General features: G+C 42.6%; 1 protein-coding gene across 1 annotated transcript; it reads right to left on the bottom strand.

Moving 5' to 3' along the window:
• Positions 1–21,894: 21,894 nt before the first annotated feature.
• LOC148871665 (putative auxin efflux carrier component 1b) lies at positions 21,895–25,445 on the bottom strand. The gene is made up of 6 exons (XM_088968227.1): positions 23,745–25,445; positions 23,190–23,427; positions 23,007–23,092; positions 22,758–22,915; positions 22,567–22,643; positions 21,895–22,280 (listed from the first exon to the last, which is right to left on the bottom strand). The coding sequence occupies exons 1-6, from the start codon at positions 24,883–24,885 to the stop codon at positions 22,214–22,216; spliced, it is 1,767 nt and encodes a 588-aa protein (XP_088824353.1). The 5' UTR covers positions 24,886–25,445; the 3' UTR covers positions 21,895–22,213.
• Positions 25,446–25,686: the final 241 nt, after the last annotated feature.

Raw genomic sequence — 25,686 nt, 5'->3', positions numbered from 1 at the left:
TCAAAGAACTGATGTCAAGATCCAATCTTGACTTCTCCCATAGATGGAGATCGAACTGGCAAACAGGGTGGCAAGAGCAGGGAGGCGGCAAGAGAGTATTCGCCGGGTGCAAAATTCTCTCTTTTTGATTTCAGCACTAAAGAGGATCTGATGTGTTTCTTGGTCTCTCTCAAGGTTGCCGCCCCCTCCTTCCTTTTGTTAACTTGAAAAGATCAGCTCCTAATCCCATTAGGAGGTGCTTATCCAAATCATATTTGGATCAGCCTTCTCTTCTAGTGATAAGGATAAACCCTTATCTTATCTGCAGATTAGATTAGCTTTATCCTAATCCCATTAGGAGGTTTCTAGATCTGAATCACATTCAGATCTGGACTCTCTGAGTGGATAGGGTTAAGACCCTATCCTATCTGCTAATCTATCTTAGAATTCGCCCCTATAATTAACTAAATAAATAGCCCAGTTCGAAATGGGCTTTAGGCCCATTAAGCTTATGTGCTCACTTAACCTTCCTAACTGCTGCCCAGTTGGGCTTCCTTGTATGGCGTGGGACCCAAGCATTGATCTACACATCAGCCACATGGGTTCGGCCCAGCCTTTGTTACAAGGCCTGGTCGAATACACTGTTAAAGACAGTGCACCCCATGAAACCCATCAAATGGGCTCTATGGACCCAACACTTACCCTAAGTGGTCCCTGGGCCAAGCCACCTTGTAACACCCAGGGACTGTGGGCAGATGCAAGATTAGCCCATAAGGTATTATCCTCAATGGTCTTACACTTAACCTCTCAACCCATAATGATCTTACACTGCCCGACAAGAGAGGACCTCTCCCTCGGCTGCAAGGAACAGTGTTGCACTCTCCAGTTATATGGATCCCGGGAATTAAAACCTTTTTGCAAACATTTTAGAAACCATAATGTATATACTTTTATATCTCATATAAAATATACTTTGCAAAACTAATTTCAACGGTTGAAATCGGCAACCGGCAGTCTTGGTTTCCAACAGTGAGAGCGCATCCCCGATCATTACCCTTGTCCGACAAAGGGGCTGATCCTATCACTATGATCACCCACTCAGATGAATTCTCGGATTGTCCCAACATACCCAGGTTTTGACCCCCACTAAGGATCTCACTGATTGGTACATCAAAGACAGACCGATCTGACACCTAGTGCAGTATCATAATTGAGTCTAGGGGTCTGGTGTAACTTTCCAGTTTTGCCCATCAATCTCCAAGGTATAGGGCAATACTGAAAATCTGGTCCAGTTCAAAGATTCAATTAATCCCACACTATATGTGCCTAGGGTCACACCCTGGTAGCTGAGACAAGCCACCCCAACCGACTTGGTGGCACCACAATGTCAGCCTTGTCAGGATAGGTCTCCTAGACTGACCCACTGGCTGTGAACATTCTAAACTAACACGAGTCTCAATAAGTGTCCAGTTTAAGGGTATTGCACAGAAACATACCAAGGGAACATGAATCAAATATGCACTTTTATTCATTTACAATAAACTCATAAAGTACATCAATTTTGATTGAAGCTAAGGGCATACAAAACTGTCTAACAGCTCCCACTTGCACTTAGGTCCAATCAGGTACTAGCCGGAGTCCCATGCTTTCCACGTGTTTCTCAAACACTTTCTGTGATAGTGGCTTTGTCAATGGATCTGCTACATTTTTCGCTGACGCTACCTTCTGAATTAGGACGTCCCCTCTACCAACAATCTCCTGCAGTACGTGGTACTTCCTCTCGATGTGCTTCGACTTCGAGTGGGCTCGTGGCTCCTTAGCCTGAGCAATGGCTCCACTGTTGTCACACAACAATGGGATGGGTGATGTGTTGGCCGGAACTACTCCCAACTCATGAATGAACTTCTTCATCCATACGGCTTCTTTGGCAGCCTCACTTGCGGCAATGTACTCAGCCTCGGTCGTGGAGTCTGTAGTGGACCCTTGTTTGCTGCTTTTCTAGCAAACAGCACACGATCCTATCGTGAAAACATATCCAGATGTAGACTTTCTAACATCTGGGTCTGACTGGAAATCGGCATCTGTATACCCTTGGATCTGCAGGGAGCTACCGTCGAATACTAGACAAAACTCTTTTGTCCTTCGAAGGTATTTAAGTATGTTTTTCATAGCAGTCCAATGCTCCTGCCCTGGGTTGGCCTGAAATCTGCTTACTACACTCACTGCCTGAGCTATGTCAGGACGAGCGCACAGCATGGCATACACGATGCTCCCTATGGCAGAGGCATAGGGAACGTCTTTGATGCCATCAATCTCCTTAGAAGTCTTGGGAGACATCTTCTTGGGGAGAGTGACTCCGTGCCTGAAAGGAACATTTTCTTTCTTGGAGTTTTCCATGCTGTATCTCTTGACTATTTTGTCAATATAAGTAGATTGAGATAATCCTATTATCCGCTTCGATCTGTCTCTATAGAGTCGAAAACCCAGTATATAGGAGGCTTCTCCAAGATCTTTCATGGAGAATTGCTGTGATAACCATACTTTCACCGTAGTTAACATACCTACATCATTCCCAATGAGTAGAATGTCATCTACATACAGAACCAAGAAGGTAACCTTATCTCCACTGTACTTCTTGTAGACACAGGGTTCATCCGGATTCTGCTCAAAGTCAAACGATTTAACGGCAGAGTCAAAACGGATGTTCCAACTTCTAGAAGCTTGCTTAAGTCCATAAATGGATCTATTAAGTTTACATACCATGTTTTCCTGACCTGCAGCAATGAAGCCTTGCGGCTGCTACATATAGATCTCTTCAGTAAGATCTCCATTCAGGAATGTAGTTTTGACATCCATTTGCCAAATCTCATAATCATGGTATGCTGCTACAGCTAGCAGGATCCTAATGGATTTAAGCATGGCCACAGGCGAAAAGGTTTCCTCATAATCGATGCCCTCTTTCTGAGTGTACCCTTTCGCCACCAGACGAGCCTTGAAGGTCTCAACCTTACCATCGGGGCCCTTATTCCTCTTGTAAATCCATTTGCAACCGATTTCTTTTACCCCGGAGGGCGGATCTACTAGAGTTCAGACTCCATTGGCCTCCATTGAGTCCATCTCTGCTCTCATGGCCTCCACCCACTTCTGGGAATCTATGTCCAACATAGCTTCCGTGTAAGGCACGGGATCCTCCTCACTAGTCAAGGTTTCCACCAGGTAACTATCCTGGTCATAACCATAACGGACTGGTGGCCTGGATACCTGAGTGGATCTTCTAGGTTGGTCACTACCTGGAACTTGTGGGACATCTCCCACTGCTCCTAAGCTCTCCTCATCAAGAACAACTTTCTGACGATGGGTGTCCAGGATATAGTTGGTTTCCAACAACTTCCTGATGACTACAGAACACTTTCTGCTCACTTGGGTCATAGAATAGGTAACCTACAGAGCCTTTTGGGGAGCCTACAAATAGGCAACGGCTGGTCTTAGATTCCAACTTGTCTGCACTCGTTCTTTTAACGTGTGCTGGACAACCCCAAATCTTCAAGTGTCTGACACTTGGTTTCTTTCCAGTCCAAAGTTCATATGGAGTATTCGGAACCGATTTGGTTGGAACCCGATTCAGCACATAAATCGTAGTCTCTAATGCGTAACCCCAAAAGGATGTGGGTAACTCTGAGTGTATGAGAAGCGACCGGACCATATCCAATAAGGTCCTATTCCTCCTCTCCGAAACACCGTTAAGTTGTGACGTAGTAGGAGGAGCTAATTGTGATACTATCCCATTGTCCTTTAAGTAGTCCCTGAATTCGTTAGAGAGATACTCGCCACCTCGATCTGATCGAAGGGCCTTAATTTCTCTCCCTAACTGTTTCTCGACCTCTTGCCTGAACTCTTTGAACTTTTCAAAGGATTTAGACTTGTGTCTCATTAGGTACACGTAACCGTATCGTGGAAAATCATCTGTGAAGGTGATGAAATACATGTGTTGATTTCGTGTCCTAACACTCAGGGGACCACATACATCAGTATGTATTAGGTCAAGTGTGCCCGTACATCTTTCAGGCTTACCGTTAAATGGCCATTTCGTCATCTTGCCTTGTAGGCAAGGCTCACAAGTGGGAAGATCTTCTACAGTTAGAAAATCCAAAAGACTATCCTTTACCAACCTTGTGATTCAGTCAACACCGATGTGGCCAAGTCGATAATGCCACAGACACGTGGGATTAACTGTATCACGAGCTCTCTTCTTAGGGATTTCAGCCGACGTAGTTTCGGTTATGTTAGTTTCTAGAGAAGGATGTAGAACATAGAGACCATTCTCCAGTTCCCCGTATGCAATGAATCTGTTGTTTCTTTTAATAGTAATCGCATTACTAAAGAAGACAGAATAACCATCTGCACACAGTTTTGAGACATAAATCAAAATTCTCCTTAAATTTTGCACATAAAGACAGTCTTTCAGTACAATTGTTCCTTCTCTAAAAATTAATTCCACGGTTCCTATGGCCGTGGCTGCAACAGTTGCAGTAGTCCCCAAGAAGAGTGTGACTTCTCCTTCACTCAGCCTTCTGCTTACCTTGAACCCCTGCAGTGAGTTACAAGCATGAGTTGAAGCCCCAGAGTCAATACAGCAGGATGCAGAAGCTACCAACAAATTGGTTTCTATAACACAAGTTTTGAAGTTACCTTTCTTGGATTCCAGGTAGGCAGGACAGTTCCTTTTCCAGTGGCTGGTCTTCTTGCAGAAGTGACAGGCATCCGATGCTTTGTCTTTCTTCTGCTTCTTGCTCTTAGCGGCTTTCTTCTGAGGCTTCTTTGCCTTCCTCTTTCTCTTGCCTGTCTTGCCAGCTTCAACAAGCATGGCTACAGGCTCATCCTTTCTAATCAGTTCTTCAGCTCTTTGCAACATATTGCTGTGCTCTTGTAAGATGACATTCAGCTTGTTCATGTTATAATTCATGATGAACGGATTAAAGGAAGGAGGCAAAGAGTTAAGGATAGCATCTATCTGGGTTGCAAGGTCCAGCCCGGATCCAAGAGCCTCCAGTTCATTGATGTATCCCATCATCCGAAGACAATGGTCGTGAACTTGTTGACCCTTTGACATTTGTGTGGTCATGAACTGTTTCAAGACCTTTTGTCAAGTAGAACGATTTTGCTCTTCATACATTGTCCTGAGACTGTCCAATATGTCTTTGGCAAGTTCGATCTGATCGAACTGCCTCTGTATCGGGTTGTCTAAGGAGGCAATGATGTAACACCGGGCAAGGGAGTTTTTCTCCTCCCATTCTTGATAGTCTCTCCTTCGGGCCTCAGAAGCCCTATCCCCCGGACGCTCCGGGGTAGGATTCTTTGCCACTTTGTCCAGCTTTTCAGAAGCCAGGACCAGCATAAGGTTCTTGTACCAGTCAGCATAGTTTGGGCCCTTCAACTTGTTGTCATCAAGCAGTTTTGCAAAAGATCCTTTTGCCATTTTCTGATAAAAGAGCAAGCATCAGTCCACAACCTAATTTGATTCATGTTCATTTCATAGATATGAATTTTAATCTACGATCCATTTCCATTTATTCATCTCTGAGACTTCCCTCCTTTCTCAGTGACGGAGACTATGGGTTGTCTCTGGAAATGTGGGAAATCACATAGGGTGCATGGAGCCAACTGTTTTAGCTGCATAACCCCACCACCTTTCTGTGAAGGATCACATCCACTCATCATATGAGTTTTCCCTTTGGCCTCTGTCAAACAAGGTTCAGAGCCGTTTTCAGGTAAACCTTTCTGTCCAGTGAGTGCTTGCCCATCATATTCGTGAACGCCAAGGTACTGTGAGAGAGTTCCCATTTTCTGGTGAAGCCCCTCCCACATCGGTCTATGACGCCCCTATCATCTTATGAAACACTCAGACAAGCCCAACAGCAAATGGATAGCCCATTTTCTGGTGTGTTTCCTCATTACTGAAGGACCCATCCTCATGCTAATGATGGAAGGCCTTTAGAGAGTTCATCATATAAATCTCCCTATCACATGCACTCATATTAGTTGGAGGGAACAAAATTACGCCCTAGTTTGATTTAGGTCAAACCAAAGTGGCTCCCACTGACTTTCATAAAGCCAGATTTCGGTGGGCCTTGAATCGGCTAGGGTTCCGCACGTAACCTCTTGATGAGGTGTGGGGCCCACCACTGAGGGAAGTCATCCAATGACCAAATGGGACACCATGGCAATGATGTGCATTCAGCCATGGTGTGCGCAAGAGCCATTGTCGAATGAGCATGGGCCAAGTACTTATGGCCCATGTATGCAGCACATCACACATCCATACATCACATGCAGGGATAAATAGATCCAATCAATTAATTATCTGTAAGGCCCGTTGGAAGCCCGTTAAAATTCCATAATATTAACCATTAATATTATCTAGGTATATGGGCTGAATTAGGGTTACCCAGTTCGGCCCATATAGCTTTATCCTTTAAAATGGGCTTTTGTAGTTTTAACTATTTAAAACTGGGCCTTTACAGGCTGGGCCGAATTAACCATTTAATTAAATATCAATCCTTAGGCCCATTAGTGGGAAATTAGGGCTGACATTCAGCCTTGATTAAACCCTTGAATTGGTCCAAACAGTTTTGAACCAATCTTGGTTCGAATGGGTCTAGTGTTTGATTTTTAATTAAATCCTTAATTCAAGAAAATAATATGAAATTAAATACTAATAAAGAAAAAACAAGAATTAGTTAAACAGGGCTGTTCGCACAATCCTTCCTGCAAAACGGAGGTTAGATTACAGAATGCAGTTTCACAAACTGCAAATCGCAGATAGCATTTCTCTCATCTGCGAAATCTCCTTCTCTGCGAAATCTCCTTTTCTGCGCCGCCAATTTCGATACAAAATAAAAATAAATAGAAAACCTATTTCTATTAATAATTACATCAGATCGAATGCCTATACATTGAGTCTAGAAAATAAAAAAAAATTATTTACAGACCCAAAATAAATCAAGAACTGCAAAATCGCAGGTTCCCTGCGCAAACCAAGAATTAGATCTCCTCTTGTACGAACAACCCATAAATCAATAAAATTATAAAGAATAATTCTAAATAATAATCGGATTTATTTAAAATTAATTTCAGATTATTTGCCCATCTGATTTGGGAACAAATTTCCCAAAAACCAAATTTGTGCAAATTTGGTAGAACGCCTTCTCCCTAATTGCGCAGGTTCAGATCTGAAATAGAATGGTTCAAGATTTGAACCTGAGGCTCTGATACCACTGAAGAGAATGAGAGATCCATCCCATGGACGCCCAAAGATTTCAGAATAAGGGGCGAATTTCAAAAATTTTTCTCTCCCTTCAACTGGGAATCACATTCCCTATTTAGAAAATCATATTTTCAATGATCAATCTTGAACCTTAAACTGAACCAGATCTGAACCAAAAGGAATGGGAGAGAATAATACCTGATACGGAGAAGTAATATCTCCCAACGAAGGTGTTCACGCCCAAGGAAGGATCCAAAGGCTGCTCCCACTGAAGATGGCGCAGTGTAGGATGGAGCAGAATCAGTAGTGTTCTTCTCCAAGAACTCTGTCCTTCGCAAGAAACAGTAGGATGGAACGTGAGCACAGCTTCCTTTTCAACCCTTTCTCAAAGAACTGATGTCAAGATCCAATCTTGACTTCTCCCACAGCTGGAGATCGAACTGGCAAACAGGGCGGCAAGAGCAGGGAGGCGGCAAGAGAGTATTCGCCGGGTGCAGAATTCTCTCTTCTTGATTTCAGCACTAAAGAGGATCTGATGTGTTTCTTGGTCTCTCTCAAGGCTGTCGCCCCCTCCTTCCTTTTGTTAATTTGAAAAGATCAGCTCCTAATCCCATTAGGAGGTGCTTATCCAAATCATATTTGGATCAGCCTTCTCTTCTAGTGATAAGAATAAACCCTTATCTTATCTGCAGATTAGATTCGCTTTATCCTAATCCCATTAGGAGGTTTCTAGATCTGAATCACATTCAGATCTAGACTCTCTGAGTGGATAGGGTTAAGACCCTATCCTATCTGCTAATCTATCTCAGAATTCGCCCCTTTAATTAACTAAATAATTAGCCCAGTTCGAAATGGGCTTTAGGCCCATTAAGCTTATGTGCTCACTTAACCTTCCTAACTGCTGCCCAGTTGGGCTTCCTTGTATGGCGTGGGACCCAAGCATTGATCTACACATCAGCCACATGGGTTCGGCCCAACCTTTGTTACAAGGCCTAGTCGAATACACTGTTAAAGACAGTGCACCCCATGAAACCCATCAAATGGGCTCTATGGGCCCAACACTTACCCTAAGTGGTCCTTGGGCCAAGCCACCTTGTAACACCCAGGGACTGTGGGCAAATGCAAGATTAGCCCATAAGGTATTATCCTCAATGGTCTTATACTTAACCTCTCAGCCCATAATGATCTTACACTGCCCGACAAGAGAGGACCTCTCCCTCGGCTGCAAGGAATAGTGTTGCACTCTCCAGTTATATGGATCCCAGGAATTAAAACCTTTTTGCAAACATTTTAGAAACCATAATGAATATACTTTTATATCTCATATAAAATATAATTCGCAAAACAAATTTCAACGGTTGAAATCGGCTACTGGCAGTATTGGTTTCCAACAGTGAGAGTGCATCCCCGATCATTACCCTTGTCCGACAAAGGGGCTGATCCTGTCACTATGATCACCCACTCAGATGAATTCTCGGATTGTCCCAACATACCCAGGTTTTGACTCCCACTAAGGATCTCACTGATTGGTACATCAAAGATAGACCGATCCGACACCTAGTGCAGTATCATAATCGAGTCTAGGGGTCTGGTGTAACTTTCCAGTTTTGCCCATCAATCTCCAAGGTCCAGGGCAATACTGGAAATCTGGTCCAGTTCAAAGATTCAATTAATCCCACACTATATGTGCCTAAGGTCTCACCCTGGTAGCTGAGACAAGCCACCCCAACCGACTTGGTGGCACCACAGTGTCAGCCTTGTCTGGATAGGTCTCCCCAGACCGACCCACTGGCTGTGAACATTCTAAACTAACACGAGTCTCAATAAGTGTCCAGTTTAAGGGTATTGCACAGAAACATACCAAGGGAACATGAATCAAATATGCACTTTTATTCATTTACAATAAACTCATAAAGTACATCAATTTTGATTGAAGCTAAGGGTATACAAAACTGTCTGACAGCTACTGCTAAGCCGCAACCCAAATATAGGCCCGGTCCGCGTACTTCTTCAATTAGGTCCAGGTTAGATCAGAGCTCCTCGTCGTTTGCATCCTCATTGTACACGTCCAGCCTCAGAGTTGGTACTTTGATCTCAACAGGGATCACAGCCTTCGTTCTGTATGTCAAGTTGAAAGGTGTTTCCCCAGTTGTAGTTTTGATGGTAGTTCGGTAGGCCCAGAGTACACTAGGCAGCTTGTCCACCCACAACCCCTTAGCTTGTGCCAAGCGAGCTTTTAGTCCATGAAGGATTGCCCTATTCATCACCTCGGCCTTTCCGTTCGCTTGAGGGTCTACAACCAAAGTGAAATTTTGTTGGATCCTCATCTCGGTGCACCAGTTTTGGAACTTGATATCTTTGAACTACTTCCCATTGTTCAAAATCAACACATTGGGTAGTCCAAAGCGGCACACTATATTTTTCCAAAAGAAATTCTACACGTTTTGGGCTATAATTGTTACCAGCAGCTCAACCTCCACCCACTTCGTAAAGTAGTCAACTGTCATGACCAAGATTCTTCTCTGCCCGGTTTCCAGTGGGAATGGACCAAGGATGTCTAACCCCCATTGCGCAAAAGGCCATGGGATGGTCAAGTACATCAAATCGGCAGCAGGTTGATGAAGGATGTTGGCATGCCTCTAACAGTTATCACATTTCTTAATGAGCTCGAGTGCCTCTGCTTTCATGGTGGGCCAGTAATACCCCTGTCCTAGTTCCTTTTGGGTTAGTGCTCTACCTCCCAAGTGTCCTCCGTAAAGTCCTTCGTGGACGCCGTGGAGCACCCAATCTGCTTCCGAGGTTGCAAGCAACGTAAGTGGGAAGCGTGAAGGACCTCCTAACCGCCCATCGATAATAACGTACCGAGCTGACTAACACTCTACCCTCCAAGTTGCATCACGATCTGTTGGTAGGGTCCCGTGGAGCAGATAATTAACGAGCGAATCAATCCAGCTCGGTTGTGCTTGCAACACAGGAGCGACCTCTTCTGCCCCCCGAGAATGCTAGAATGAGGCAAGTCTTCAATGTACACCGTTCGCATCGTATTGTCACTAGTGCTTGCTAACTGTGATAAAGCGTCAACGTCAGCCTCAGCATTCTCGAACCTCGATATTTACCGAACAAACCAAGAGAGGAAGTATGGCAGGAGTTCTCTTACTTTAGCTAGGTAAGTTGCCATTATTGAGTCTCGGGTCTCGTAGTTGCCGTTGATCTAGTTCACCACCAACTAGGAGTGTACACTACAAGGCACTTTACGTCGGTTTCCTTCGCCAGGATTAGCATGGCAATCAATGCCTCACACCCTGCTTCATTGTTCGACGGCTCAAATCCAAACCAGAGTGCATACTCCAACTTCACCTCGCTCGGCCCGTACAGTATCAATCCAGCACCGCTTCCTCGCTGATTAGACGAGCCATCTACGTGGAGGATTCAGGGCTCCTTGTTCCAGGTTGGACTTTCTCTAGCAGGGACCGATGTTACGCTGGTTGAGACATCCGATGTGCCAGCCAGCTCAATCACTTTAGGGGTCGGCGTGCTGAATGTACATTCTAATACGAAGTCCGCCAAGACTTGGGATTTGATCGCTGGATGTGGCTCAAACCGGATGTCGTACTTGTTTAGCTCGATGGCCCACTTCGTCAATCTCCCTAACACCTCAGGCTTCAATAGAATGTGCCTCAATGGTTTGTTGGTGAGGACGACGATCGTGTGGGCTTGGAAGTATGGGCATAATTTCTGAGCTGCTATTACCAGCACGTACGCTAGCTTTTCGATATTGGGGAATCTGGTTTCTGCAGCCTACAAGACTTTACGCACATAGTAGATGAACTGTTGGACCCAGTCTACCACTCTAAACAATATCGAGCTAACCACCTCGTCACTCGCAGAGATGTATAATTTTAGCTTGTCGCCTTCCTCAAGTCGGGTCAAAACCGGTGCGGAACTTAAGTACTTTTTCAACTCACCAAACGCAAGCTGGCACTCTTTGGTCCACACAAAGTCTTCATTCTTTTTAATTGTTTTAAAGAAAGGTAGGCACTGACCTGCATATTTAGACATAAACCGGTTTAGGGCGGCTACCCAACCAGTTAACCTTTGGACTTCTTTTATCCTTTGGGGTGGTCTCATATCTAGTATGACCTTTATTTTATCCAAGTTGGCCTCGATGCCATGCCAATTTACTATGTAGCCGAGGAACTTGTCCGACGTGACCCCAAATACACACTTGTTCGGGTTGAGCTTCATGTTAAACCTCCTTAGTATTTGAAAAACACAATTCTGACCGTCAATTAAGGAGTTCTAAAACAGGTCTTCACAACCATGTCATCAACATAACAATCTACTTTATTTCCAGTAAGAGGTTCAAAAACTTTATTTACAAGTCATTGGAAAGTTTCTCCAGCATTTTTCAATCCAAAGGACATCACTTTATAGTAGTATAGCTCTAGTTCAGTTACAAAAGCAGTTTTGTCCTAGTCAGATACATCCATCCTAATATGGTTGTAGCCGGAGTAATCTTCCACGAAGCTCAACAACTCATGCCCCGAGGTCGCGTCTACTAGGCGGTCTATTCTATGAAGTGGGAAGTAGTCCTTTGAGCAGACTCTATTGAGGTCAGTGTAGTCAACGCACATGCGCCACTTTCTGTTGGCCTTCTTCACCAGAACGAGATTAGCCACCCAGCTCGGGTATTGGACCTCCTTAATGAAGTCTACTATGAGGAGCTTCCTGACTTCCTCGTCAACTACCCTCCACCACTCCAAGGTGAGGTTTCATTTCCTTTGTTTAACTGGCTTGACTAAGGGGTCCACATTAAGTTTATGAGTGATTATACTAGGGTCAATACCGAACATTTCTACTATAGAACAAGCAAAAACATCTAAGTTATTGAGTAGAAAACTTACTAGCTGTAACCAAAGAGGTTTGCTTAGCAGAGTGCTGATCTGGAGGGTCTTCGTTGGGTTGGTGGCATGCTGTCATAGGCACCCAAAAATAAATCCTATACTCGTAAAAATAAAATGCAGTAGTGCAAGTAAGGATCGTTCCCACAGAGAGTATCTAACCTAAACTATGTGCTACGTGAATCAAAGATGGAGGGGGGTGTATGTAACGAAAATCAGAATTGAATAGAACAAAATTTAAATGGGAAGCAAGGCAATTTAGAGTGCTGAAACTAACCAAAAGAATGAATCTTGGTCTAGGATAACATCCACCATCAAAATTTCACTACTACTCATCGATGCAAAAATAAATCAATTCAGACTTTGAATATTCATCGTAAGAATTACTTTCATGCATCTCCCTTTCATAGTTAATCAGAAAACAAGCGATCCTCTTAACCATTACTACCGAACAACCCCTAAACAAGCGTTAAAGATTTAATCCAACAATAGGCTTATGCATTAGAGATCGATGAAGCTAAACAACACAAGCACAAGTGGTTGCATTTAATTCAGTTGAGTGTTCTTCTTAGGATCTAACGATTTCTAATGTAGCAAATCATTGAAGTCTAGTTGCTTCGCAGATTAGAGAGATCAAATAATTACGGATTTGATATCTAACGATTAATAAACTAGTAGACCTCCTATCAATCAAATGAAACAATCATAGACATAAACATAGAAGAACATTCGATATTCAAATCATGAATCAAACAATAAAAATCAAATTAGATCTCACAGTTTGGTGGATTCTGAGGCTTCTGCTTCCTTCGACCAAGTATGAGAGTTTAGCCACGCATGGTTATGGTGAAAACTCAAGAAAATTGGAGAATAGAGAAGAGAGGAGAGGAGAAGAGAAGAGAGGTCACAGCCTTTTTTTTTCTCCTTGCTTTCTTGATTTTCTTTTCTTCTTTTCCTTCTCTCTACTTCCCCCAAAAGAAGCCTACAAAATCCCCTAAAATTTCTCTAGGTAACAATCTCCAAGTCTGACTTATCAAGAAAAGACTCAAAAATAAGATAAAACAAAGTTCTTGTGTGAGTGGGAGAGTGGTGAATTCGCGGATGAAAGCTTCAAGGCTAAGGAATGTCTCCAACACGTCAGTAGTGCGGTTGCAGCTAATTCGGGCCCAATTTTGACTTCGGTTCAGTTTGTATCTATTAAAATGCAAAACAGGAAAGTTGTAGAAATTTTCCTTATTTTTCCAATGCATCTTGAATCATTTCAATAGGAGTCCGAATGAGAAAGTTATGCCCAAATTACCACGTGGTTCTGAAACTGTCCAGAATTACCCGATTAGCCTTGTTTTTCACTTAACGCCTCCTTTTGTGCCCTAAACCAAAATATAAGAATAATGAGTGCATTTGGGCATAATATAAATATAAAAGACTAAATATTAAGTGAGAAAAATATGATATTTTTCGTTTTCACCACTCGGCTTCAAAGACTAGTACGTGGACTATTTCCCCCATAGGGGCAACTCGCTCCTCTGTGTGCTCGGGTGGAGCTCTAGTTCGACATCCTCTATCAACTTTGCCTTGCCTTTCAATGTTGCTATGTAGCACTTGTGCGATTTCAGTTGGTCACCTTGTACTACCTCCACTCTGTAATTCATCGAGAATTTCATTGACAGATAATAGGTGGACACTACTGCTCTCAGGACATGCAAAATAGGTTGACCTAGAATTGCGTTGTAGGGGGATGGAGTCACGACCGCTAGGAACGTGTGCTTGAAGCGCAATGAGTTAGGCCATGTTCCTACTGCGATTAGTACTATCACTCAGCCAAGGGGCCTAATTACTTCGCCACTGAATCCCACCAGGGGTGGATCTGCCAGCTTCATGTCACTTTGCTATAGCTATAACTTGTCAAAGGCTTCTAGGAATAGGATGTCTGTCGAACTCCCTAACTCTACCAGGACCCGCTTTTTCTCGAAGTCATTGATCACAAGCTTGACGACAGGGCATCATCAAGCGGGTATTGTATCCCACGCGCATCGTCCTCGGTGAAGTAAATGGGCTCTTCTACCCAAGGTCGCTTCGGCGGGTTTTCGACTTCATGCTCTAAGTCCCGGATTAAAGCCTTTCCTGCTGTTGTAGTGCACCCCGCAACAATGTACCCACCGGTGATCATGTTGATTACCCCACGGATTGGCCTATCTTCAGGAGGATGTTGTTGTCAAGGTGGCTGGTCATTTCTTTTGCTTGACTCTGGGACTTCCCTTCTCTGGTCGACTTGTCGGTCTGATGACTCCCTGCTCTCATGCTGAATGTACTTCTTCAAATACTCGTGGCAGATCAGTTCTTCAATCTCGTTGCGAAGGTTCCGACAGTTCTTAGCATTGTGCCCAAATCTCCCTATAGCCTGGGTGGCCACTTGACAAAAGAAGAATCCTTGATTGCCATTAGGATCTTACCTCGCTTTGCATTGAGGGGGGGGGGTAGGGTGTTCTTTCATTAGGAGGGGTCCTGGATCACCGACCTGACCTAGAACCCAAGATGGTGACTTACTTTTCTGACAGGGAGACTTGCTTTTCCTTGGTGACTTACTCTTCTTCCGTCGGTACTTGTTGCTACTATCTCCTTCATCTTCTTTCTTCCTCTTCTCGCCTTGTTGGACTTCTACCTTTGAATCGAGAGCTTTTTCTGTGCTCATGAACCTCTCGGCATAATCGAGGAACTTCGTGATCATCCTTGGATGGTGTACTCTGAGGTACCATGCGAACTCCTTGTGCTTAACTCCGTTTCATGCCGCAATGAGTCGCACAACTGGATTGAGATCTGGTATTTGCAAACACTCATTGAAACATTTGATGTAGTTTCAGATTGATTCGTTCTCCCTTTGGACCATGTTCAAAAGGCTCTCTTGTGATTTTGGGCATTTCTTACTAGTGACGAAATGAGCAGTAAACATGTCGGTGAGCTGAGACCAACTTTTAATCGAGCCTGATGCTATGTTCCTATACCACTGCCTGGCTAATCCTCTAAAGGTGGTGGAAAAGGCCACACACATGCATGCCTTGTCTACTCTAGCAAGGTGCATATGAGACTGAAATGCGTTGACGTGGTCATTAGGATCGAACTTCCCCATCGTACGTCTCTAGTGTAGGTGTCTTGAAGTCCTAAGGCCTTGGGGCCACTAGTATCTCAGGTGACAGGGGGGAGGGCTGGCTCAATAATGCAGGAGCCGGTTGTGTAGCCACCGAGCTCACTTCCTCCCTCACCCTGCTTAGTTCCAGTGGCTGACTGCTTCTCGGTGGTGGGTTGTACCTGGTTGATCAGCGCGTCTTGCGATATCGTCACTTCTAAGCTACCTGTACATGGTATTGTTGACCTCGGTGTTATCTAGCACTTCGACCTTGGTTCATTCTCACTCCCGAACACTATCGCGAGGTAGGAGTGGGTTCCTACCTCCGACGTCTTCTTGGTCACGAACTCATTACTAACTATTACAGGGAGTCAAGGGGTCTCGTCGTGAGTCTATGCCTCATGCTCCGAGCTAGTGGTCATTGACTTGCAACTCGCGATTCTCAGGCTATGAGTGTGGTTGCTGATTGGTCCTCATATGTTGACTGACTTCGGGCCTGTCTTTAGGGTTTCCTCTTTGAGAAGGTGGGGGTGTACGCTGGCCGTCAACTCTACCCCGAGGTGGGGTCCGGTCTCAAGGAGGGACTAGGACCTAAGGGTTTCCCACACTTCGAGGAGGAGATCGGCATACACCCTACTGTTGCTACTGCTGATTATGGGCCTAGTGCTAGTTCTGGTTCTGGTACTGGTTTTGGTGCTGATTTTGGTGCTGGTTTGGCTGTAGTGGTGGAAATTGCTGCTGGTACTATTGGTAAAAGTAGTACTATTGGAACCGGTGTATTTGTTGCATTTGTAGTTTCATGGTTCAAATACTTTGGACCAGCTCATCGAATTGCTGGTGCCCAACCTGGGGTAGGGGAACGTTCAATGGCTAGGTTCAATATTGAGTCTACTATAGTAGGGATCCCCGAGATAGTGAGGGGAATGGTGAATTGGCTGATGCAGACCGTGGGGAACTCCTAGCTAGCCGTAGTTTGCTCCTTTCCCCTAGAGACAGTCATCTTGATGCTCTTCACGTTGCTGCTTGTAGAAGCCATTGAATGGATAGAATAGTAGGTTATGAAGGTTAGCTTTTCGATCATGTTCTCACAAATGGTGCCAATTGATAGTGCGCGATCTAGAAGCTCCTTGTTGGAAGGTTACCTAGATGCTGGCTGCTTACCGAGCTGGTTCAAACTACAAGAATGTGAATCAGAGAACCCGGTGTGGCTAACCCAGCGATGTCGCTTTGATGCTTAAGTTAGTATTGTATTCTGATAGCAAGTTGAAAGCTTGAACACAAGTAAGCTAGTGAGCAAGTAATCACGCATACCTTGTGCTATGAGGGCTAATGCCCTTATATTGTTAGGCTGCCGTGAGCCTCACGAAACCTCTCTAAGATCCTCGAACAGAGCAATAGGAGTTCATTCCGCTTCGGAAGGTGGATAATGCGTTGGCCGATAAATGTCATCATGTCCACCCGCATCGGGCAGGATGGGGATAAGACCTACGGATGCACGACGTGATCCCAAAATGCTTAGAGACAATTGGTGAGCTTCTAGAACCTGCTACGTGCCACCTCGACAAATATGGGCATCCGAGATACCTTGTCCTCGGGGCAATCCGAAGTGATTGGGACACCCGAGGTGACCGTTCTGCTGAGGTGGTCGGAAGCGTTGAATCATCACTTGGCTGGCAAGTTTTGTCCACATGTCCTCAGTTCATCAGGTCGGGCCAAACCACCCCTCATCAATAACCAATAACAGTAGCTGTATGAAATAAAAATTATTACAGTCTTTATTTATTAAGAGTATTTAATATAATAATATATGTTTTAATTAAAAATAATTAATAACATTATTTAACACTACTTATTAACGGTATTAAGGTATTAATTGCTAATTAATTAACAGTATTAATTATTTAACAATATTCGTTAATACTGTATTTAATTAACGGTATTAAATAATTTTTAATTTAATTATTTAACAGTAAAAAATTAATACTGTTAATTAAATGAACAATAATTAAAACGGGCGAGGTGGGGCTTTCGGCTCTGATACCAACATAAAACTCAGATATTCATGATGAGATAACACACCTGACCCAAATATAGACATCTTCTTAACCCGAATTCAAACATGTCGTTCACTCGACCTTGCGACTACAACAGTATACTAAGGGTGGTCGAAATGCTAAAATTGACTATTTTCTCACTCATTTCAATAAATAAATAGTGTAAATAACATAAAATGAAAAAAAAATCAAATAAAAAAAGAAAAAAAAAACAGTGAAAATATAATCACAGCCGCCGGTGAGTGGGAGTTGAGCCTCCAACCGTGATGGAAATGAAGAACACGCTTTGAAGGAGTCCATGCACGTCCAAACTGGTGATGAAAACAAAAACCGGATGGAACTGTGTTCAAACAAATAATCAGTCCAGGAAAACTCAAAAAACAAATGGCGATGAATCACAATCACGAATTATGATTAAAAATCAACTTCACTGAGCAATGAACGGTGACCAAACACATACCTAATCGTCTTCAAACAACGACATTTTGAACAGGGGTGTCGAACTCTTAAAACAGGGGTGTTTGGCTCTTGAAACAGGGGCGTGGAGAGAGGAGAGAAGAGGGTGGAGAAAGACAATGTATTGGCAAAAAAATTGTTTTTACTAAGCTTTGAAACAATTAGTAATTGCTTCCCCAATAGGTCACTTTAGTTGGGAAAGAGACTTGTTGGCCCTGTTTTCCTACCCAGTCACGATTACTCACACTAGGGATGTCAATTCAAGGGGTCGGGTTTGACACAGATTTGCCTCAATTCTAACCTGACCCTCCAATGCGCCAATCTGACCACGACCCTATAGGGTCTAATCCGATACCTTTGAATAGGTTTTGAAGACATAAAATCAATTAATTTAAGTTAGGGAATTGTTTTATAGATTTTAAGGTGTCACTTTTCTCATTTAAAACAAGAAAAAAAAAGTCAGTATATAAATAAATCTTAAACTTTAAAATTATAGAGTTAGAAGTTAAAAAATTACAAGAATACTTTGTATATATATGTAAGGTATCATGACCTGTCTGGACAGCCAATTATAACCCAACCTCACTTGAACCTGACTCGGGTTGAAGAATCAAAATCCTAACCCAACCCTATAGGATTGGGTCAAACTGGGTTCACCTTTTAACTCGACCCATTGACATCCCTATTTCTCATGATTAGGAAATATGAAATGATGGACCAGACATGATGAAGTGTTGAAATAAGAGAGGGAGAAGACCTCGATGAGAGAATTTCATGAGATAACAAAGAAAATTATATGAAAGAGGGGCTGAGAGTTCTTTGTCTGTCAGGGTAAAGGAGAAAGCAAAGGCCATGTAGCGTGCCCCATCTATTAGATCGGTAATTTGATATTATAGTTGTTTTCAAGTCATATAACAATTGATGGAACACTATTCTTTCTTTGGCTGTCCTAAACTATACAGAGGCCTCGGCTCTAATGTTGTCTGCTCTCATATTTAGAAAAAATGTCCCCTCTTAAGCCATACACATGGTCTAAGCACGTGTTCGGAAATGGGAATTATCAGTTACTGGACTCCACAGGAGGGGGGATTTGAGAGGAAAGGGTGGCCCACTTCAGAAGGGTGTCTTTTTGTGTTCACTTAGACTTTGTGGGTACCCAATGGGGCCCAATAAAGTCAAGGACAACTTTCCAAATATTCAAGGTCCATCTCCACCTATCCTAGTGGGTCTCATACCATACCACCTATATCTAGTTGGGCTGGGCCCAAAAATGGACCTGATAGGAAGTTGTATGGATTGTCAGGTCCCACTAGGTTTTGTCACCCAAAGGTAGACCTGGCAATTGGATTGGGTGGGTCAGGTTCGGGTTGGGTTAAGGTATTTCGGATTGATTTCGAGTTGGGTTGAATTTTGGATTGGGTTGTCAAATGTTGTCTTAATCCTAAATGTTCGGGTTAGGGTTGACTCATGGGTCAATTCGGATCATCCTAAAACAATAAAAATAAAGAAAAATTATATGAAAAATATCAAAATTAAAAGAATTAACCTTAAAATTCTAAATATAAAATAAAAAACTTGAACATTTAACAATTTAAATAATAAAAAGTAAGGATTAAATAGAAAAAATTAAAGAGTGGAAACTTCTAACAATGCATAAGTAATCCCAATTAGACTTGGCAATCGAGTCAGCGGGTTGACCCATGACCCAATCCAATCCAACCCAATTCTTTTTTTCGGATTGAGTCGTGCCGGGTTATTTTCACATTCAGGTCGCTAAATATGAGACCCTAACCCTGTTTTCCGGGTTAGGTTGGGTTGGGTTCACGGGTTAGATAACTTTTCGCGAGGTCTACCCAAAGGTAAAAGATGGCTCCGTTCCCTCTCTATGAAAGGAGGATGGGCCTGTAAATCTAGCTCTAGTCCAGGCCCCACCCTGGGTCACCAACTCACCATGTTTCACAGTTTCAGCCTTTAGTCTCAGGTGACAGGTTGTGTTCCTCTCGCTGTCTCAGGCCATGGGAGACAAAGTACTTTTCCGAGATGCTGTGGGCCATTTTGAGTGCACTTTTTGTTCTTTTCTGAGCAAACGTGCTTGGAGGGTTGAACATAGTTTGAGTGAGCTGGAGAAAAGGAAAGAAAACCTTTGATGAATATGATCATTTTGAAGATGTGCAACTTACCATTGAGAGTAAAATATGAGAATTCAACTTGGCAACCAAAGAAAACCGTTTGAGCGAGTTGGGTCAACCCTAGATGGGTCTAGTCAAAAGTTGCAGATTCTTGTGTGGATACAAGATATGAGCCAAATGACAAACATATTTGTTGTAAATAGTAATTAGCTCAATTGGATGGAACAGCCTTGGTTTGTAAGTAGAGCTTAGGATTAGGGGTTTTCCCGGTCTATCAACCTCTTTGTCATGATGGAAATTACAAAAAATTGTGAAATATTGAACCATCTCTTTCATGCTTCTACAAACCCACCAAAACTGAGTCCCTTTTAAGAATGGAAATTGGGATATGGCTGATAGTTGTATTTGGATTGATTGGTTCCTTGACAATTGGATTTGGGTTATGACATTTATGTTGAGGTGGACAACTTTTGTCAATGAACACTGCTCAAACATATTGTGTGTTTTAGAAAACAAAAACTCACTAACATGGGGGTTCACTGGACATTATGAAAAGTTATGGTGAGTTTAAAGGGGTGTTTTTTTTTTTTTGATTTTGAGAGGGGGGAAAGTTGATCAATGAGATTTTGGTTCCCATTGACTAAAAATCCCATATATATTTTTTTTCAGATTAATGTGAGAACTTTATTTTCCGGTATTACTTACCCATCTCCTAGGTAAATGACTTTTCCACTTGGGGGAAAGTTTCCAACACTTGAATGGGACAAAAATTGTCCCTTTTAATAATGAATTTTTATAGTTAAAATGATCATTTTTTTTTATTTACGAAATAAAAGAACATGGATAAATACACTTACTTGGATAAATGTTTTACAGGAAAAACTTACCCACATTATCGAAATGTCATAACCCTGGGCTCGACTGAAACAAGTAAATCAAATTGATTTGCAGTCATGGCCCCACCTTGAATTCGATGAAGTGACTTCTTGATGGGACCATTGTAGTAGATGGAAGGCCATGATTTTCTGTTTTAGCCCTGCACTATGACAATGTTGAACTCGTTAAATACAACATCCAAGCCAATTTTACATAAGGACCGTAATTTCATTTGCACTAGTGCAGAAGTATGAGGGTGTGGAGATTATGTGTTCAAAATCTGCTTTACATTTGTTTCCACTTTCACCTTTGTTTGTTTGGCGTTGCAGATAGAGAAAAATAAGATCTGAAGTAAAGGGTGAATCCATATTCCATCCAGGGGTCAAACTCGGATCACCGAAAACTGGGTGGAGTTCTAATTTAGGGCTTACCCCAAACTGGGTGGATTTCTAATTTAGGACAAACTGTTAATACCATTTGCAATCCTAAATTCAGATGGTTAAACGGCTGAAAAACTGAGCCCTTTTGGCATAGCCTTTGTTTTGTTGGCAAAGTGCGGTTTTAGCTTGGGAAAAAACTAGCTAGTAGGCAGTAGCTACATCAAATTTGCTCGTTCAGAATTGTTTGGAATGGGAATTGAAATCTCATTCCCAAAGGAGAGAGGGAATGGCCATTCCTCGAATAATGGTCTTATTCTCATAATTTGTTTGTCTGAAATTGGAATGGAAATTAAAATCAGCTGGAATGAGAATTCATTCCTAAGGGGGAGGGAATTACCATTCCCTTGAATGGGGGAATGCCATTCCACTGAGAATGGGAATAGGATTCCAATTCCGTCCAACCGAACAGTCCGATTCTGATTTCAGACCCTTATTCCTACAAACCAAACGAGCCCTTAGCTCCAATACATTAGGGCAGATACATCAGGCAAATATACCAATTGAAGACAGCTGTTAACTTGTTAAGTTTCAGATGCAGTAGGGCAGTTAAGCTGCCCAATAAGACTAGAACCCTATCCACCAAAGGAAGTAAATACAGCAAAGGAACCAGATATTTCTTTGATGAGATTGGAATAGCCGAATTACTAGTGATAAGTGCTCAAAAGTAACCATTAAAGAACAAATGTCACTATAGCTTTCAGTTATCCCTTTCCACATTCAAAGTAGCAACATTGCTTAACTTTTCCCTAGTTTCCAAAAGAACAATAAGAAAAGACAAGGAAAAGAAAAGAAAAACATTCAAAATTGTACTCCATGGTCATGTCCTTATCTCTCCCCTTTTCCTTTTTCACTTTGCAGTCAATTGTCTTCTCTCTCTCTCTTTTCACTGAAGACATCAGATGTTCTGTTAAGATAAGCCAAAAAAATGGCTCAATAAAGGGTAAAAGCTTCCCAGTTTGTATAACCTTTCTCAGCAGCTCTCCATCATCTTCAAAGCCCCAGTAAGATATAGTAAACTAGTGTTATTGGCAGAGCTATTAACATTCCAAAGATAACCCTGCAAGAAGACAATAGAGGAAGACCTCATCAGTATGGAATAAGAAAGAATTTTCACACAAAACAAGATAATAAGATGCTGGTTCCACAAAGAATAGATGCACAAATCGATTTGAACGCATGGACTTTCATTATCACATGCATTGCTTGTATAAAGAAATAGTACATGACCCATTACCTACAACCAATGTGAAAAAAAAAAACAGCTGAATATATGAACATATATGTATATAGATGCATCAAGCAAGGAAAATAGAGCTCAAGAACAAGAGAGGTTGAATACAAACCCTGTGCTCAGGATGTCAGGATGCACATTATATTCCTTGGCAAAGACAAAGGGGACAATTCCTTGGGGAAGAGCTGCCTGAAAACTCAAGGGCAATGATAAAATTAAAATTTACTACACAAATATTACCAAGAAATGTGGTTTGGAGAAGTTATCAAACACATTTGATCTAGTATTTTCAGACCCTTTTACCTGTACAATGGCAACATGTAAGAGGACGCCTCGCAAACCAACAGCAATTGAGGCTGCAGCCATGACAGCAGGACCTGTGAGGAACCGAACAGCCATGGCGAAGGCAGCAACTGAATTCCCACAAGCAATGATCCTTGGCTGCAAGGCCATAAACAAACCTGCATTGCCATAACATAATTTTTACCCGATTATTTTCTCAATTAACAGAAGAAGTGAAGCAAGACAGATCTGAAAAACTTCAAGACATACCAAGACTGAACATAGCCATTCCGAGACCCGCATTCGATAGAATCTTAATCGAACCATCTATGATTGCTGGCATCTCAATCTCCCACCTACGAAGCAGGTCAACGGTAAGGGATTAGAGGCTAGAATCTGGTTTACACAGCTATGGTAATTCACAACTCACGAGCAGTTTATCAGTTTGCAAACCTGAAAGATACTAGAGACCAGGTAAGGCCAATGAGGCTGGAGTATGTGTTCGGATTCCTAATGAGCTTACGCCAGACCATTATCAGAATGAGTCTGGTCATAACACTGGCAGGTGGCATGGATGTAGGTTTAGAATCTCCATGGACCCCAGCTTTTGGGTGAAGCTCGGCTGTAGAGCTTGAGCCCAGCTTCGACAAGATTGGTCCCTCTCGCTCATCCCGGCCAAACTCTTCATAATCTGACAATCATCACAAAATGGGTGTTGACACATGACAGAAGTATACAAAAATAAAGCTTCCAGTTTCATACAACAATAACAAACAAGTACTACCAAAGTTAAAGAGCGATCTGCTCAGAAGGACTAGAAAGAACAATCTCAAAACAACCAACAAATTAACCCAGCTCGGGTTCAGCCCTCACTAAAGACAGTTTCTTCATAAAAACAAGAATCCAACGTCCATGGATAATTAAACATACTATCTACAGGAAAAGAGAAATCCGACAAATAAAAAATTCAAATCCAGTTTTAGATGTTCCATCCTTCTGCATGATTACCTCCAGGATGAGCTACACCTCCATGTTGATTACCAAAATCTCCTCCTCTGAAGACATGAATTCCCCCTTCAGAGACTGGGGAAGCACTGGAGCTCCAAACAAACATGTGCAGATCTTTCTCCCCACCGATCCCATTGGCCTTCTCCTTGGCCCCGGGTCCGGCCGCCGGAGAAAATATTCCGGCATTAGGTGGCGCTGGATAGCCAACACCCTGCACTGAATTTCCTTGTGAAAAAATCCCATTAGCCCTCAGTGGATTGACCATACCATTGTCCTCATCAAAACCCAAATTCCCGAAATTGGATCGTCTGGGACTTGCACTGTTGGCATTTCTCCCGTTCAGCATGGAATAGAAATCAGTGTGGTTGAAGCTCGACCCTCTTGGTGTTGGATTTCTCGAGGATTGTAGAGAGTAAATCTCTGCATTTGTCAAGTTCGACGGCCGAGGAGTCAAAGAAACGCCAGAGTTGGGCCCATGAGATCGTCGGGAAAATATCTCCGACCGCGAGCTCGTGGATTTCCTCACTGTAACGTGAAGCTTGCCATCTTCGCTGACCTCTGCCTCTGTCTGGAGAGGCTCTTTACCATCTAAGGAGATGATATCAGAGTCAACCCTAAAGGAAATTATCGAACCAGCGGTGTCCGGAAACTGTTCTACGATGAGAAGCCTGGCTCCTCTGTACTCGAACAAGAAGAGCATCAAAGTGTACCAGATTATGCACTGGAGAACAACGATTTGAACCATTAAACTCCCTGACAACTCTCCATACATACCCTTCAGAAGGGGAATGCCCATAACAAGAGTGTTGGGGAGAGCAGAGAGGGAGAAGAGTGTTATCGACCATTCAAGGGAGCCTCTCGAGCTGGCTCTTGACCAGATTGCAAGGACAGATAAGACAATGATCTTCTGAAGCGTATCAGCAGCAATGAAACGTATGTTCATGGTGTATGGGTTATTAGTAGAGATGAAGTGAAAAGAAAGCAGAGGAACAGCGAACAGAGCGACAAAGCGGTTGATGCCGGAACACTGATCGGGGCTGAATATCTTCCACCATTTCACCGAACCGTAAGCAAGGATCATAGCCACATAGAGAGGCATTACGGCCGCGAGAACGTGATACATGTCGGTTCCGGTGATCATTTTGTCCTTTTTTTTTACTCAATCAAATGGATTTTGACGGTTCAGAAGAAGACCCGGATGAAGATATGAGCTAAATCCAAAAAACCAAATGGAGATATGGTCTAGTTTTAAAAGAAAAACGACAGGAAAATTGTTAAGATGGAAAACCGTAGGTTCTACTCTGCTTTTAACGAGAAACCAAATGAAGTCGCTTTCTAGTTTCTATAGAACCAAAAGATCAGAAAGCGATGAACAGAACGAGCAGTGTTTCTTACAAGCGAGCTATCTCAGACTCGGAGATTATAGGAAAGAGACACAGAGTAATCGAGTAGCAGCTACCTAACAGAAAACAGGAGTTGAGAAACAGCACCCTGGACTGAAAACATGCATCGACCTATTTTTTCAGACATGATAGATATAGACAGAGATTGACAAAGATGAATGGTCTTTAAAAACTCAAAAAGACAACTGTAATAAAGAGCTAGACCATAGCGCCGGAAAAACAGCCGGAAAATTGACTTTCCGGCTGGTCTCAGCGAGAAATAAAACTAGTAAAACCCAGAGAAAGGTGGGTGACTTACGAGTTACGACCTGAGATAAGTGTAATATTTATGGATCGTTAATGGCAGACAAGAATTAAAAGTAGAGAGATCTTTTGAAATGTTTTTATTGGTTTTCAAAAACCAATGAAAAAGCAGCTCTGAGAAGATCTTCCAAGACCCAACACATAAAACTGAAATGAGAAAGGAAAACAGGGTTTGGTAATTGTTACACGTGTCAATTCCCTTAAATTATATTTAAGGTTTTTTTTTTACAACTATT

This window comes from Nelumbo lutea, chromosome 2, assembly GCF_056320005.1.
Source record: "Nelumbo lutea isolate HS-2025 chromosome 2, American lotus-T2T, whole genome shotgun sequence".
Lineage (NCBI taxonomy): Eukaryota > Viridiplantae > Streptophyta > Magnoliopsida > Proteales > Nelumbonaceae > Nelumbo > Nelumbo lutea.
Note: the sequence above shows the minus strand (reverse complement) of the source record. Positions and strands in the feature narration are given on the sequence as shown.